This window comes from Vicugna pacos, chromosome 9, assembly GCF_048564905.1.
Source record: "Vicugna pacos chromosome 9, VicPac4, whole genome shotgun sequence".
NCBI lineage: Eukaryota > Metazoa > Chordata > Mammalia > Artiodactyla > Camelidae > Vicugna > Vicugna pacos.
The window spans coordinates 2,935,224-2,952,994 of NC_132995.1; the positions used below are offsets into that span (position 1 = coordinate 2,935,224).

General features: G+C 45.6%; 1 protein-coding gene across 1 annotated transcript; it reads left to right on the forward strand.

Annotated features, from left to right (window-relative positions):
• Positions 1 to 273: 273 nt before the first annotated feature.
• On the forward strand, positions 274 to 14,185 carry GP6 (glycoprotein VI platelet). The gene is made up of 8 exons (XM_072966550.1): positions 274 to 307; positions 3,486 to 3,521; positions 3,623 to 3,880; positions 5,891 to 6,175; positions 9,373 to 9,426; positions 12,580 to 12,639; positions 13,431 to 13,481; positions 13,982 to 14,185. The coding sequence occupies exons 1-8, from the start codon at positions 274 to 276 to the stop codon at positions 14,170 to 14,172; spliced, it is 969 nt and encodes a 322-aa protein (XP_072822651.1). The 3' UTR covers positions 14,173 to 14,185.
• Positions 14,186 to 17,771: the final 3,586 nt, after the last annotated feature.

Sequence of the window (17,771 nt, forward strand, 5' to 3'; positions counted from 1 at the left end):
GGAGTATTGGAAACACAGAGGACGCCTCGCTAGGCAGACGTGGTGGGACACTGGGCTGGTGACGGGAGATAAAGTGACGCTACTTGGAGCTTGTGTGCAAGTCATTCTACGGAGCAGAAGGCTCTAGCTTGATGAGTCTCAACTAGGAAAAGCCAGGCTGATGGGGGAGGGGAGGAAATCGCTCTGCATCCTCATCACATCCTGTGCCTCTGCTGCAGTCCCCGCCCAAGTCTTCCCTCCTGGGCTATGGAGCTCAGGATGGGCCAAGGAGCCATGTCCCCATCCCTGCCTGCCCTCTTCTGTCTTGGTGAGTCAGTCTGGGAAAGCCTGTGGGACATGTGTGGGCTCTGAGACGAAGAATTTAGAAAAATGCATCAGTGATGAATTTCAGGGCAAAAGGTGACCACAGTGGTCACCCCATTTATTTGTTGTGGGGGGAAGCTGGGGCCCAGGGAGGTGGTGTTTGTCGGAGGTATTCTAGTGTGTTCATGGCTGGCTCCGGAAATGAATACGGGTCTCCCAGTAATGCTGGCTGCAACTTTCTCCCACTACACTTAAATTTCTTTTAATTTAAAAAAATGTGGACTCACTGACTAGAGTATAGAATTAGTTTGTCAGTATCCCTCTTGGTACTGATGCAAACAATGCTGCCGTTGGCAGCAATGTGGATGGACCCCGACGGCATTGTCCTAAGTGAAAAGCCACACAGAGAGAGAAAACAGAGCAGGATCTTACTTATAGTCGGAATCTCAAAAAGTCGAACTCACAGAAGCAGGGAGTAGGTTGGTGGTGTCCGGGGACTGGGAAGTGAGGGTGGGGGAAGACAAGAGGGTGGATGTTGGTCAAAGGGCACAAACTTCTAGTTATCAGGGGAGTAAGTTCTGAGGATCTAAGTCACAGTGTGGTGACTGTGGTTAACTGTACTACAGAGCATGGTGCTCGGAATTTGCTAAAAGAGCAGATCTTAAGTTTCTCTCTCTCATACACACGAAGATGGTTCTGTGACGTGATGGATGTGTTAGCTTGATTGTGGTAATTATTTCACAGATCATCATGCTGTATGCCTTAGATTTATGCGATTTTTATTTGTAAATTATACTTCGGCAAGGCTGGAGTAGGAGTGCCCCCTAACAGGGCTGGCGGTGGGGTCAGACGCGTCTGTGCTGTCTCCTCCTCGTGGGCTTTGTGCTGGGCGTGTGTGCGCACTGTTTCCTTATTCCGTCAAAAGAACTTTATCGCTAAAAGCTTAGAGGCTTGGGGCTAAGCAGGAAGGAAGCAGCTGTGTTACTGGGGATAAGAGTGCAAACTATGAACACAAACTGCCTCTTGTTCATTCATTCACTCATTCATTTATTCATTTTTAAAACACACCCATGTAGCACTTACTGTGGGCTAGATATTGCTCTATGTTTTAAAATAGACACTTGTTTAAACGCCATTAACCGCCTGATGCAGTATTACTATTATTCCCTACTATTATTCCCATTTTACAGGTGAGAAAACTGAAGCCCAGAAGGATTAAGTAACTCATTTAAGGTCACACAGTTCTGGCTCAAATACAAACTAAGGAATTTTTGCACCAAATCCATATTCTTTACCATGAAAATATGCTGCTAGTGTTTGACTCTACCTTCTACCAGCTGTAGGACCATGGACTTCATGGGACTTACTATGCAAAAAAAAAAAAAGAGATATTGTGTATATATATATATTATATATATATGTGTATATATATAATATATATATATATCCTTGTTTATCTGAAATTCAAATTTAACTGGGAGTCCCATGTTTTTATTTCCTAAATCTGGTAACCCTAGTGAGACTAAAATACATAATGCTATTAATTCAGTGAAAAGGTTAAAAAAAAAAAAGGAGTCTTAGTTTGAGAGAAAAAGGGTAATAGTTCACCCTAGAGAGGGATTTGTTCAGATAGAAGGGAAAGTGGGGGGAGGGCGCCTCCAAGGAAAAAACGTGGAATTTATAGATCATGCAATTTGATAGATGGCTAAAATTATATGGAAAGGCTATTGAAAATTGTGGAAAGAATTAGATACAGGTTCAAGGACAACCATGCAGGTGGAAATAAAACACACAATTATTGATCCTAGGGGAGATAAATAGAAAAAAATATAGGCACAATATTGTAATCCTCAAGTGTGAACAATATTTGCACAGTCATAATAAAGTAATTAATAGAATACTGATTTAGCCCATAAGGGTTAAATGGGGAGAAGTCTAGGATTAACACATCTCTTGACTTACAACGCAGGAGACGCCCATCTGGATCTAATTACAGCATGGTGATTACAGCCAATAATACTGTATTATACTGAATGCAATTAATGCCACTGGACTGTACACTTGAAAATGGTTAAAATGCCAAATCTTATAGGTATATATTTACCACAGGTAAAAAAGTAGTGTAATAGACCCCAAACCATTGAATTGTACATTTTAAATGGGTGAATTGTATGGTATCTGAATATCTCAATAAAGGTGTTTAAAAAAAATACTGCACTGTAAGGGGGGAGGGTATAGCCCCTTGGTGGAGTGCTGTTTTTAGCATGCTCCAGGTCCCCAGTTCAATCCCCAATAACTCTGCTAAAAAACAAACAAACAAATAAATGAACAAACAAACAATAAATAAACCTAATTGCCTCCCCCCCAAACAATTTTTTAAAAAAATACCGTATGATAAGCTGAAAGTTGCTAAGAGATCTGCAGTGTTCTCACCACAGAAAAGAAATGGCGACCCCAGGACGGGGTGGAGGCGTCAGCTAGCGCTGCCCTGATAACCTTTCTGCAACACACGAATGTATCAGATCAACTCGTTGTACTTGTAAGCCTCAAACCTATACAATGTTGTAGCTTCAACTATTATATTTCCATAATAGAACAGTATCTCCATAAAGCTGGGGGGAGAAAAGCGAGAACCCCCCCAATCTGGCACACCGCCCCCTTCTCTTTCCAGTTGCCAAAATTTGCCAGAAGTCTCTGCGTGGGGGAGGTGTCCTACAGGGAGCTGGGGGATGGGCTAAGGAATCCCTGTTTGGCTTTTAAAAAATTGTGGCAAAATAATAAATTAAACATAAAATTCACCATCCAGGACATTTAGTCCATTCACAACGTCCTGCAATCAACCCCCCTCTCTAGTTCCAAGACATTTTCAGCGCTCCAGAAGGAAATCCCCTATCTTTGCAATCACGCTTTAATCTCCTCTCCTCGCAGCCCCCTGCAAACAGTCATCTGCTGTCTGCTTCTGGGCAGATTTATCTGTTCTGGATATTTCATATACACCGAGTTACACAGTCGTGGCTTTTTGCGGCTGGTTTCTTTGCCTTCAATTATGTGCATGTGTATCTTTGAAAAAAGAATTATGACAGAAGAAAGAACGCATGCAAGTTTCTCATCACGGTGCCCAGCACGCAGAAGGGTGGGTTCACACAAGGTCCTAGTAACCGGTCCTTTTCTTCTTCCTTCAGGGCTGTGTCTGGAGCAGGTGATACACGCTCACTACGGTGGGTCAGGAATCCCCCTGGGGGTTTGGCCAGCGAGCGGGGTCGGGGGGCAGGAGGGGTGCGAGCCTCTGTCAGGGAGCTGACCGCTGCTTGCCTTCCAGGCCCGCTGCCCAAGCCCTCCCTCCAAGCCCTGCCCAGCTCCCTCGTGCCCCTGGGGACGCCGGTGACCGTCCGCTGCCAGGGGCCTCCAGGCGTGGACTTGTACCGCCTGGAGAAACTGAAATCCAGCCAGTATTTTGATTATGGGGTTCTCTCCTTCTCTGCCATGGAGAAACGTTTCGCCGGGGTCTACCGCTGCTCGTACCAGAACGGGAGCCGCTGGTCTCTCCCCAGCAGCCAGCTGGAGCTGGTGGCCACTGGTAACTGGAAGCGTGGAGGCCGGGTGTGCTGGGACGTGTGGCCTCTGGGCTACGTGGTCCTCAGCTCGGGGCTCCAAGAGGGTGACGATGGGGATGATGATGACAGTAAACCCGAAGTCCTAGCAGAGCTGGGATGAGGGTGGGGCAAGGGGGGCTTGTCCTTAAGGGCTAAATTTAGAACTCAGTAATCAACAGAAATAATATGCTAATACTGTATCTTAAAAAAAACCCCTCAAATCAATGCAAAAACATCCACGATATACACAATATTGCAATTTTAAATAATGCCAGATTTGGGCAGTGCTGTTCCAAGCCCTATTCCAGCCTGACGCAAGAGGAAAAATGTGTATTCCGTCATGCATGTTCGAATGCATTTTTTATTTTTATTGAAATTTTTCCCCCTTAACGGAGGCACTGGGGATTGAACCCAGGACCTTGTGCAAGGCAGGTCTGGGCTCTACCACTGAGCTACACCCTCCACCCCCTATTTTTATTTTTTGATGGAATAAAGTGTTCTCAACCTATTCTTTTATTCCTAATACATTTTAAAATGATTACTTTCCAAAGTAGATTTTTAAAATGTTGATGCGTTTGCTTCCATGAAGGCCAGGAGAGTCAAATGGTAATATATTCTGCCTTTAAAAAATTTTTTATTTTTTATTGAAGTGTAGTTGACTCACACTGTTAATTTTGTCTCAAATTATCAGGCAACTCTTGCTGTTGTGAAGACTGTATGCCAGGTGTGGACTGCCATGCTCTGTGATGATAACCATATCAAAGTATTATTATATCCAATACTATGATTATCAAATTATACAGCAGGGTAGGTTCATATTTCAGACTTCAACATGGCTTTCCCGGGCACAGTTGGATTCTGTCTTTGTTTATAATCTTGATGTTCTTCCTTGTAAATGTGTTTGCGTTCATTTTTATTTTAAAAATCGCATTAAATATTATTTATCTTGATTACTGAGGTTAGTTTCTATTTTTTTTTTCCTGCATCCAAGGACAAAGCCTAGCTTGCCACACCCTGATTCCCGACCCGAGGTCCACCATGTGCCTTGGGGACTGACTCAGACGCTACCTCCTCATTAAATATTTCCCTCACCACACTATTTAAAGTTGCATCTTGATTTAAAACAGCGCTCGGCATTATCTGGTATGCCACACATTTACTTATTTTTAAGTTATTCTTTCTTCCTGTTGGAATTTTTGTTTCTTGGAACAGAGACTGACACATAGCAGTTGCTCAGAGGAAAAAAAAATTGTTGCGTGAGTCACAGTCACTAGCCAGCATTTGCTGTTGTGAGTGTGGTGTTCCCGGTGTGGACTGCCATGCTCTGTGGTGATTAAACATACCAAATTACATAGTAGGGTGCGCTCCCGCTTAGGAGCAGACAGCCTGGAGCCAAGCTCCGTGACTGCAGATTCCAGCTCTGCCACTTACTATCTTGTGACCTCGGACAAGTTATTCAGCACCGTGCACCCTCGTTTCACGTGTAAAGGGGGGATATTTACAGGGGTGAATTCATTGAGGATTCAGTGAACTGATATACGTCATGGGCTTGGAACAGCACCTGGACTCTGGAACTTTAATACAAGTTAGCTACTGTATATTGTAATACAAGCTCACGGGACAATGTAAAGTTAAGCTATTTTGTCATTGCCGTATTTGGGGTGCTGGCTGTGCACTGGGTATTCTGTTAAATGCTCAATTACACTGTCTCATCCAACGGCTGCCGTTTTGTAGTAGAGAACACTGAGGCACAGATGAGGGGGAGGTGTTTCCAGTCCCTAGGCTGCAAAGCCGGGGTTTGAGCCTGGGCACTGCCATGTGCCTCCAGTCACGCTCCCTTAACCACTGTGTGACCTGGTGGTGGGAAGGGTGGGTTCTGTAGAGTGGAAACAGGTGGAAAGTTCCCTAGCTCTCAGGGAGGTGGGGAGCCTTCCCACCCCAATAGCTGAGACGCTGGTCACCATCTTTCACACCAGAATCCTCTTTCCTCGCAGGCGTTTTCACCAAGCCCTCACTCTCAGCCCAGCCCAGTGCAGCGGTGTCCCCAGGGATGGACGTGACTCTGCGGTGTGAGAGCCAATACGGTTTTGACCGATTTGCTCTGTACAAGGAGGGAGACGCTGGGCCCTACAAGAGACCCGAGCAGTGGTACCTGGCCGACTTCCCCATCACCACAGTGACTGCTGCCAACAGCGGGACTTATCGATGCTACAGCTTTTCCAGCAGTTCCCCGTACCTGTGGTCAGCCCCCAGCGACCCTCTGGAGCTCGTGGTTAAAGGTCAGCGGTGCAGACCAAAGCTTTCTCCCTCGGCCTTCACAGGCCCTGATGGAAGTTCCAAGGGGAGGGACCTAAAAGCATGGAGGAAGCGGGAGGGCAGGAGGGGACGGGGGCTTTGGAGGGTGTAAGGGGGTCTGAATGATGCTGTAACAAACTACCGCAAGTTCACTGGCTTAGAACATCGCAGACTTATTACCTTAGAGTTCTGGAGGTCAGAAGCCCAAAATGGGTCCTACTGGGATAAAGCAAAGGTGTGGTCCAGGCTGGGTTCCTTCTGCAGGCTCTAGGGGAGAATTTGTTCCTGGTGTCCTTCCCGGCTTCTCAAGGCTCCTACATCTATCTCTTGGCTCCCACGGTCTCTTCCTCATGATCGAAGCCAGCAGCATAACGTCTTCACATCTCTCTGTCTCTGGCTCTTCTGCCCTCTTGCCTCTATTATACTTTTAAGGACCCTTGTGATTACACTGGGTCCACCAGATAATCCAGGATAATCTCCCCACCCCAAGATCCTTAATCCTGTCTACAGAGTCCCTTTTGCCATATAAGGTACCACAGTCACAGGCTGTGGGGGGTAGGATCCTGTCATATCTGGGAGGCCGTTATTCTGTCTACTACAGAGCATATACACTAAGAAAAATAAATGTTAATACTGTGAATAAAGCCTTGTGATTTGTCTAGGTAAAAAATAAAACCCACAAGCAAATGCAACAAAATCTTGCAGAAATTACTTTAAAAATGCTGCCATCATAGGAAGGAAACTTTGAGGTCATCCCCCTTACACCACAGTCACACATTCTGTCTTTTTTATTTTTGATCATCTCAGTACAAGGTCTCTCTATAAAAAATCTTGCTGCTAAATTCTTCACATTAACTGATGTAATTCGAAATTCATGATTATATTTTATGTTCACCTTTTCTTATGATTATGCATTTTCACAAGTTTTTGAAGCAATCAAATTATTTAAACGGTCTCAGAATAGAGGAGACAAATGATTCTATCAGCAAAGGGAAAATTCTTGAAAATTCTTATCCTTCTAATCATCAGAGGATTAATAAAGTTAGTACAGAGTGGAATGAGAAAGTATTTGCATTCAGAGTGATTTATTTATTTATTGTTCGCTTGTATTGGGGCGGGGCGGCGAGTAGGTTCCTTAGCTGATTTCCGTTGGAGGAGGTCCTGGGGACTGAGCCCGGGACCTCCTGCTCGCTGAGCATGCGCTCTGCTACTTGAACGATACCCTCCCCCCCATTCAGACTCATTTTCATTCAAATCTAGCTAGTGAGCTAATTATTCACTAGGAATCATCTTTCATTCTTTAAAAAAACCTACTTATTGAGGTTTGATTTATATGCCTTAAAGTTTACCCGTTTTAAGCATCCAATTCAATGCTTTTTGGTGAGTTTAGAGTCGCGCAGTCATCACCACAGTCCAATGATGGCGCATTCCCAACGCTGCTAGAAGATCTCCTGTGCCCGTTTTCAGTTACTTTTCATCCCATCACAAACCTACTACTTCTGCGAATTTGCTTTTTCTAAGAATTTCCTATACTTTTTTGTGACTGATTTCTTTCACTCAGCATGTTTTTTTCTGAGGTTCATTCATAATGTAGCCTGTGTCAGTTTTCTGTTCTTAAATGGTGCTTCTTTCAAAAGGGGACAGCACAGCTCATAAAGAAAATGTGATATATACACCCAGTGAAATATTATACAGCCTTAAAAAGAACGAGATCTCATCACATGCGACACATGGATGAACCTTGAGGACACCGTGCTAAGTAAAATAAGCCGGTAACAAAAGAACATATGCTGGATGATTCTACTTATACGAGGTAGTCAAAATCATAGAGAGAGAAAGTAGAATGGTGGTTGTCAGGGGCTGGGGGAGAGGAGAAAGGAAAATAGTGTTTAATAAGGACAGAGCTTTAGTTTTGCAAGATGAGAAATTCTGGAGCTCTGTTGACCCATAATGTGACTGCACTTAATACTGCTGAACTGTCCACGTAAATGTTCAGGATGTTACACTTAATGTTACGGGATTGCAACTACACTTAGAAATAAAATAAAAATCAAAGAGGCCGGTATATGTTTCCCTGCTCTAATACCTGAAGATGTTTTCTTTTCTTTTAAGTCTTTGTCTCCTTTTCCATCTCATGCTTCCTACTGCATCTTTGAAACCTTTCATCTGACAATTTCTCCACATCCGCCGTCTCTACCTGCACAACCCCCGCAGCCTCCACACTGGCCTCTCTGCTTTTGATTGAAATATAATTGACCTATAACCTTGCATAAGTGTAAGGTTTATAACGTGTTGACTTGATACATTTATATATTGCAACAGGATGACCATCATAGCTTAGCTAACACCTCCATCTTGTCACATAATTACTATTTTGTGTGTGTGTGTGTGTGTGTGTGTGTGTGTGTGTTGAGAATGTCTAAGATCTAGTCTCTTAGCAGCCGTGAAGTCTGGCGTATAGGATGCTGCCTGCAATCACTGTGCTGTGCGTTAGGTCTCATCTCTGAGCTGCAAGCTTGTCTGGCTTCACACATTTACCCTCTTTAGACGGTTAGCAAAACGACAGCAAGAGGAAGCCTTTAAAAACAGGTGGTTAAAGTCAGATGATTTCAGACCTTTGCTCAAAGTCAGCAGTGCTCTCACCTTGGTCTTCTCCAAGCCCCTGCTTTACCTGTCGGGTCACCTGCCTACTGCTCCCTCCCTGCCCCCTCCCCCATTGACTCTGCTGTAGACACACTGGGCGTCTTGCCTTCCCTCGAAAATGCAGGCTTAGTGTGGCCTCAGGGACTTTGCACGTGCTGGGAGGCGTTCCCCAGATATCTCCATGACTCATTCCGTTGCCTCCCTCAGGCCTTCAGTCAGAAGTCACCTTCCTGCCTCTCTGACACTCTCTAGCCACCTCCTCTTTGTGACAGCAGGTCACAAAGATCTAGGAGACGGGACAGAACCGAGCTTTGAAAAGCAGGGAAGGCAGCCACAGGGACTGTCGTCCATCAGCCCCAGAACGTTCTAGGTGCACCTCTCAAAGGCTGCTTCACACCCACAATGGTACAGGGGTAGACGCTTCTTTATTTTTATTTTCCAGGGGAGGAAACTGAGTTGCAGAGAGGCTTTTCTATTTGCTCAGGATCTAACCCTAACGGAGCACAGAACTCTCTTTGTATCTTTCCTGATTCCTCAGGGACCTCCGTGACCCCCGGCTGGCTGCCCACAGAGCTGCCGTCCTCTGCAACAGGTAGGCTCTGGAGGACTCACCTCCGTGTCTGGGGTGCAGGGCACATGGACTCCTCTTTCGCTTTCTCCTCTCTGTCTAGATTTCTCAGTTTAACTCACTTGCCTCTTTCACAGATTTGCTTTGTTTTAAAAATCCCTTAGTTCTGCGTGTAAGGAGGGTGGGTGTTGTAAGTAGACGGTATGCCTAGCCTGTCTCACATCCCCACCACGATCCAGCCTTAGCGCTGTGGCTTGTGTGTCGTATGTGGAAGAACAAGCTGAGTGTCTTGGAAAATTGTAGATTCCTGGACTCCAATTCTGAGCCTCTGACTCCACTGGCCAGCCGTTCTCAAACTGCAGTGCGCCTGAGACTCACCTGGAGGGCTTATCAAGGACAGACCTCTGGGCCCCGAGAGTGTCTAATTCAGAAGGTCTGGGGTTGAGGCCAATAATTTTCAGTTCTAACAAGTTCCCATGGGATTTTGCTGTTGATCTGGGGATGCCACTTTGAAAAACCAATGCGTTTATTAAAATTAATTAATTAATTTTAAATCAGTTTTTTTTAGGGGGGAGGTAATTAGGTTTTTATTTAAGTTATTTTAGTGGAGGTAGTGGGGCTTGAAGCCAGGACCTCCTGCATGCTGAGCACGTGCTCTACCAATGAGCTATCCTCTCCCTCCTAAACCACATTTTTTAATATATATGTATTTTTTGAAGTACAGTCAGTATACAATGTTGTGTCAACATCTGGTGTACAGCACACTGTGTCAGTCATACACAGACATACGTATATTCCTTTTCCTATTCTTTTTCATTTCAGGTTATTGCAAGATATTGAATAGAGTTCCCTGTGCTACATAGTATAAATTTGTCGTTTATCTATTTTATATATAGTAGTCAGTATTTGCAAACCTTAAACCCCCAATTTATCCCTCCCCACCCTCTTCTCCCCACTGGTAAACATAAGTTTGTTTTCTATTTCTGGGCATCTGTTTCTGCTTTGTAAATACGTTCATGCATGTCTTTTTTTTTTTTTTTAGATTCCACATATAAGTGATATCATATGGCATTTTTCTTTCTCTTTCTGACTGCACTCCATTTTGTGTGAGCCACAGTGTTCCCCATTTTCAAACATATCTCAGCGGCTTCTGGTGCACGGATGACAGCCTGCGCCTTAAGAAACAGTGCACGAGGCTGTGGCACCTCTTAACATTTCCTGTGTCTCAGGGAGACCTCAAACCCAAATTACAAGCATCGTGTTGAAAGGATCCAAGGTGGATGAGAATGTGCTGACAGATGGGGCTGAGGGCAGGAAGGGGCTGTTACGCCAGAGGAGGCACAGCTCGTGTCATGTTTCTTATTGGAATTAAAAAAAATGACATATAGTTGATACAATATTATATAAGTGACAGGTGTACAACATACTGATTCACATTTTTAAAGGTTATCCTCCGTCTATAGTTACTATAAAATATTGGCTATATTCCCTGTGTTGTACAGTATACCCTTGTAGTTTATTTGTTTTATATATAACAGTTTATACCTCTTAATCCCCTGTCCCCGTCCTGCCTCTGTTCTCTTCTCTCTCCCCACTACTCATTGGAATTTTTAAACTTTTTATTTTGAGATATTGATTCACAGGAAGTTGCAAAGATAGTACAGAATATACCCTTTGCCTGGAATGCTGCAATAATTACAGTACAGCATAAAAACCAGGAATCTGACGCTGGCTGAATACTTAGTTCTATGTTGATTTATCACACACGCAGGTTCATATAACCACCATTGCATTCAAAATACTATTCCAAGTAACTCAAGCATTATGCTGTGCCCCAGAAATTGACACAATATTGTAAACTGACTATACTTCAATAAAAAATACATATGCACAAATAAATAAAGTAGTATCTAAACTAAAACCAATACTATTCCAAGGAGAAAAAAAGATAAAGATATTTCTCAGGGCCCTCCTTCATAGTCACCCCTCCCGTCCCACGATCCCTAACCCCTGGCAAGTTCTAATTTGTTCTTCCTCGATTTAATTTGCCACTTGGAGAGTGTTATATATAAATGCAGTCATATCATGGGGGAGCCTTTGAGACTGCCTTCCCCCCCACTTAGTATCGTGCCCTTGAGACCTGTTCAAGCTGTTGCATGTATCAACAGTGTGCTCCTTTTTATGACTGAGTAATATTTCATGGTATGCACGTACCACACCAGGTTTAGATCGTGTTGAAAGCATCCAACGTGGATGAGACTGTGCTGACAGATGGGGCTGAGGGCAGGAAGGGGCTGTTACGCCAGAGGAGGCGTAAATCCAAACACAAATTCATCAGTGACACTCACAGGCAGAGAAATAACAGAACAAATAACATCTCAGCTCTGATTCTACCACGGATGAGTGAGCGTAAGAGAGGCTGTGATGAATTGGTTCTGCCATAAAAAGGCCCTCGGAGGCTGTCCCCACCGTCACCAGGAGCTACATATTTATGGGCTGAGGGGGTTCAGGAAATATTTATGTAAAAACGGTAGGAGGTCCCTGGTTAAGGAAAGGGCCTTAGTCAGGAGGGAAGTCTCTTCTGCTCAGGGCTGACATCAGCTTTTTTTTCCCCACTGAGCTCACCTAGATCTGCCGATCCACTTTGTGTTTGTAAGACTGAGATGCAAGTCACACACCGCGACATTCACCGCACTTGCTAGACTAGCGATAATCATCATCGTAACAAAAAAGCACAATTGTTGGTGAGGATTTGGAGACACTGGGACCCTCATACCCTGCTGGTGGGGAAAAAAATGCTGTAGGTGCTGTGGAAAACAGCTTGGTGGTCCCTTAAAAGAGCTAAACATAGAATTCCCGTATGACTCAGAAATTCCAGCCTAGGGAGATACCCTGGAAAATTAAAGAACGTACATTCACACAAAAGCCTGTATGGAATGTTCATAGCAGCATTATTCGTAACGGCCCCAAAGTGGACTAAGCTAATGCCTATAAGGGGATGAATGGATCCGTTTCTTATTAAACCTCTGAGGAGCAGAAGACAGCATGTCTTGGGCCTTTTGAGTTTGTCTCTCCTGTGTCTGTGCAGTGTGTGTTAGAGAAATGGGTTCCTGGGAGGCGGGACATCTCACAGGGGCAAGGGGCAGGCCTGACATCACCCGTACTCCTCCTGCTTAGAATCGTCAGAAGCCCCCGGGAGGCTGAGCCCCTCGCTCGTGAACCAAGGCTCCACGGCTGGTGAGTAAGTCGGCGCTCAGAGCTCAGCAGAAAGGAGTGCGAGGACTGGCCTCTCTCTTCTGTCATTTAAGGCTGGAGTCTCCTCAAAACCACCTGCCTCTTCCCAGGAAAGCCCCTGATTTGAGGATGAGGATGGGGTGGAGATGGGCTCCGAGCTTGGGGGCAGAGGAGCTTCTGGGTAATGTGGATGCTTCCATACGGCGGCGCCAAGCCGACCACGGGAGGGCCGTGCCCCTCCCTGCACAGTGCTCGTCTGCCTTGGCTCTGATCCGTGTGCGCAGCCGTGTTCCCAGGGCTTCCATGCACGACCTGGCTGCAGCCCCACTCAGATCGTGGTTGAGCCCCTTACTACTCCATCCAGGGCAATGTGCTTCTCTCCTGCGGCAGCTCTCTTTGCCCCCGCTTTCCCCAGAAAAAGTCTCCATTTCCCTTGGAAAACAGGGAACCTTGATGTATCCCGAGGGTAGGTTGGGCATCTCCACTGTCCCCATGCAACTCTAGCTTTCCTTAGGCTTTCTAAGACCCTCATGAGATTTTCCCCCACCCTCTTTATAAGACCCTTCTGGGGTCCCCGTCACCCTCAGGACAGGTAGGAAAACTGACTCACAGATGCCCCACATCTCATAAGTGACGAGTCTGGGGGTCAAACCTGGACGCCATGACTCTGCAGTTCACAGTCTCCCTGTAGCCCTGGCGCTCTGCCTCCCAGGTGTGCGCGCTCAGGACAGGCGCAGAGACGCGGAGAGGAGAGATGGTCCCAGCCCTTCGCAATTATCCTTTCTGATTCTCAGAATCTTCTAGGAATATCACCGTACTTCCAGAGGCGTCAGACCCTCCAGCTGGTGAGTACGTGTCCGTCTCTGGACCAGCTTCCTCCCCTCCTCCCTGACTTTACCCAAGGCTGGCTGCTTTCCCTACACACAGGAGCTACGGTCCTGGGCTCTTGGGTTCTGGTGTGTAGCGTGTGAAGTGGAGGGGGACTATCAGAATCTGGAGCTCAGAGCTGGGCAAAGATCAGGTGTGAAGGCTGAGATTTTCTAAAGGGTCAGAGAAAGATAAACTTCATCTCTCTCTCCCCCACTTACAACGATCTTCTCTTCCACAATTAGCCAAATACCCAGGTAGTGTCTGTGTGTGGGGCGGGGTTGTGTCAGGGGCCTGAGAAGGGGTGTGTGGAAGAGGTGGTGTTTAGAGAACGGGGCTTATCTGGTCCTGACCTTTGAGAGGAGGAGAGGACCCCTCTGGCATCCTGGCTGGCAGGGGGTAACAGGTTCCCACGTGGGGGCTGTGGCTTAGAGTGGGTCCTTCCGTCACCCGCTTCTGTCTGTCTTCGTTCCTCCAGGTCCCGCCCTCCAGCGCTACACTGAGGGCAATCTGGTCCGGATCTGCCTCGGGGGTGTGGTTCTAATATTCCTGGTGGGGATTCTGGCAGAAGATTGGCACAGCCGAAGGAAACCCCTGAGGCGCCGGGTCAGAGCGGCCCACAGGCCCCTCCCACCCCTCCCACCCCTCCCACCCCGCCCGCAGACCTAGGAACTACACAGCGGTCAGGACAGGGGTCGACCGGATGGTCATAACCACGGATAGCATCATTAGAATCCCAAGGTTTGCTTGCATCTAAGAGACAGGTCGTGGGAGTGGGGAGGGGACGTAGAGTGTGTGGAGCGTGAGGGCAGAAGAACAGAGGCTACAAGCTGTGGAAGTGGAGGCTCTTCTTGGCGCCCCAGCAGGAGTTGTTGAGCCTCTGTCTGACTCTCTGTCCTAGGACCCCCTGTTTGGGATGGAAGGAATCTAGTGGATGCCAAAGGCTCCTCACTGACATCTTGCTCATTGTGAGCCGTGTGGCATCCTAACTGGATCATCATACTTACCTCTCTCTCCAACCTTCTCTACCATGGGTTCCAGATCAGCCTCTAATATTCCCAGCTCTCACAGCTGACCTGTTCTGTCCCCTGCACAAAACTCTCCCACATCCCATTTGCCCCCTGTTTTTTTCTTTTCCTGGTTATCCCCAAACCTAACTTTCACTCAAGACCTATCTTAAGCTGCAGTTGGAAAAATGGCCTTTTGTTCCTTGAGATGGACCTGGTTTCTTTCAAGCTTTTGGGTGTTCTATTCATTTCCTCTACAATAGAATAATAATTCTAACTAACGTCGCAATGACTTATCTTTATGTTCGAAAAAAGTCCAAAGTCCTAAGCTTGTCCTAAAGGCCAGAATAGGTAAAGCCATAGAGACAGAAAAAAAACTGGTGGTTGGCAGGGTTTGAGGGGAGGAAGGAATAGGGAGTAATGACTTAATTAGTATAGTTTTTTAAAAAAAATTGTAGTGATGAAAATGTTTTGAAACTAGATAAAGGTGGTGGTTTCACAACAAGGTAACTGTACTAAATGCCACTGAACTATTCACTTTAAAATAGTTACAGCGAGGGGAGGGTATAGCTCACATAGCAGAGTGCATGCTTAGCACGCACAAGGTCCTGGGTTCAATCCCCAGTACCTCCTCTAAAAATAAGCAAACCTAATTACCTCCCCCAACCAAAAAATAAAAACAAAAACAGAAGATAATGATCATGAATAAAATTGAAAAAGCTGAGTTTTGATTTTTTAAAAAATAAAATGGTTACATTTTTATGTATTTTAATTTTGTTACATGAAATTGACCTCAATAAAAAAAAAGAAACCCCTGCTCCCTGACATCCATACACCTCTGTACGGGTCACTTGTCCTAGGGAATGATGTGAGGTATGTCAGAAATACCTCCCTGCACTGTCGCCGAGCTCCAGCACTCCCCTCCTGCTAAATGGAAGCCTATCTGTTGCTGACACTCTCAGTCTTTAGTGAAATCCAGTCTGGCTCTTCCCTGAATATGACTCTTGTACACACTTGGGGCTTCACTTCCTGTCAAAGTGACCCTGACCTTGGAAAGTAACTTCCCCCAGGGGCCACGATGACGATTGGCCATGAGCTCTTCTAAAGGAAAAGAAATAGGTGTATCTTTAATAGGTTAAACAGGTATCTCCACTTCTCACCACCTGAGGGTGGGGGAGAGGAATCCTACTCCAATATTGAAACCTCGAGGAACTCAATAAAACACACCAAAATGTGGATAATTTGAATACTATATGATCCCACTTATATCAGGAATCTCAAATAGTCAAAATCATAGAAACAGAGTAGAATGGTGGGTACCAGGGGCTAGGAGGAGGGGGAACGGGAAAGATGTTGGTCAAAGGGTACATAGTTTGAACTATGCAAGATGAGTAAGTCCTAGAAATCTGTACAGCATGATTCATATAGCTAACAATATTGTATTATATACTTAAAACTTTACTAAGAGAGTAGATCTTATGTTAAATGTTCATATCACAAAAAGAAGAGAAAAGAAGGAAACTTTAGAGGTGATGGTTATGTTTATGTCATTGCTTATGGTGATGGTTTCACAAGTATATATTTATCTTCAAACTCACCAGAATGTTAACATTATATATGTACAGTTTTTTTTTGTCAGTCACACCTCAATAAAATAGGTTAAAAAAAAACCCAAATTAAAGAATAAAGTGGCTCTTTAATCTACCTTGGTCAGTCGCTTTCCACAATAAGCCAGCTGTTCAAACAGTGATTTCATCTCCAAAAATGAAGGAAAAGAGCATGAGAAGAAAGCGGAGAAGAGTGGTAACTGGGGTTCAAAGGACAGGGGCAGGAGAAGTAGACGAGTGTCTGAACTGTGCACAGTTACTTAAAAGTTATATTTGATGTTACAAGTCTGGTAGGAGCGAACGAATAGAAAGGAGGAAGGCAGGTTTGTGTTTCTGCCACCACATCCTGTCTTCTGACTTTAATTCCTGTCATTTTTTAAAAATTAAATTTTTTCACTTCCTGTCTTCTGACTTGACTCCCTGTCTTTTGACTCCACTTCCTGTCTTTTGACTTCACTTCCTGTCTCCTCATTTGACTTTCTTTTGACTCCACTTCCTGTCTTTTGACTCCACTTCCTGTCTTTTGACTCCACTTCTTGTCTTTTGGCTTCACTTCCTGTTTCCTGACTTGACTTCCTGTCTTTTGACTCCATTTCTGGTCTTTTGGCTTCACTTCCTGTCTTTTGACTCCACTTCCTGTCTTTTGGCTTCACTTCCTGTCTTTTGACTCCACTTCTTGTCTTTTGGCTTCACTTCCTGTTTCCTGACTTGACTTCCTGTCTTTTGACTCCACTTCCTGTCTTTTGACTTCACTTCCAGTCTCCTGATTTGACTTCCTTTTGACTCCACTTCCTGTCTTCTGCCTTGACTTCCTGTCTTTTGACTCCACTTCCTGTCTCCTGACTTGACTTCCTGTCTTTCGACTCCACTTCTGGTCTTTTGGCTTCACTTCCTGTCTTTTGACTCCACTTCCTGTCTTTTGGCTTCACTTCCTGTTTCCTGACTTGACTTCCTGTCTTTTGACTCCACTTCCTGTCTTTTGACTTCACTTCCAGTCTCCTGATTTGACTTCCTTTTGACTCCACTTCCTGTCTTCTGCCTTGACTTCCTGTCTTTTGACCCCACTTCCTGTCTTCTGCCTTGACTTCCAGTCTTTTGACTCCACTTCCTTCTCCTGACTTGACTTCCTGTTTTGACTTCCACAGTAGTGACACCGTTCAGCCCAGGCCGAGTGCCCTGACGTTCAGGTTGTCTGTGCCTCCCTGTCTCAGGAGTGGTGAGAGAAGCCTGGGTGAGGGCTCAGGGAATATTCGAGCAAGAGAGGGAGCCACACGGTCACCACGGAAACTGGGGACCCAGGGCTTGGTCTGGGACTGGGGTTCGTGAAAACAGGTGTCCCTCATGGAAGTCTTTCTCCCAGAACTGTAGATGAGCCAGAAGATCCTGGCACAGGAGAATGAGTTCCTCCCAAAACTCTTCCTGGGGCCCGCACAAATAGCTTACCTTTCTGGGATAGGTGGGAAGTGAGAAAGTGTGGCTTCGTCTGGGAGGAGCCTGCAGGTGAGGCTTGGAGGTAAGGGGTGGAGCAGGGGTCAGGCTGCTGTGACCTCTGGCTCTTATTTCCCCCCAGCAACACGCCTAAGCCCACCACCTGGGCTACTCTAGGCCCCGTGACCCCCCAGGGTGCAGATGTGGCTGTCTGTTGAGGTGTCAG

What these genes read in the sequence shown, in the direction of transcription:
- GP6 (XM_072966550.1), top strand. Translation starts at nt 274, where the DNA reads ATGTCCCCATCCCTGCCTGCCCTCTTCTGTCTTG. An exon ending in GGTGATACACGCTCACTACG is followed by an intron (nt 3,522 to 3,622) that starts GTGGGTCAGGAA and finishes CTTGCCTTCCAG; the next exon opens with GCCCGCTGCCCAAGCCCTCC. An exon ending in GCTGCCGTCCTCTGCAACAG is followed by an intron (nt 9,427 to 12,579) that starts GTAGGCTCTGGA and finishes CCTCCTGCTTAG; the next exon opens with AATCGTCAGAAGCCCCCGGG.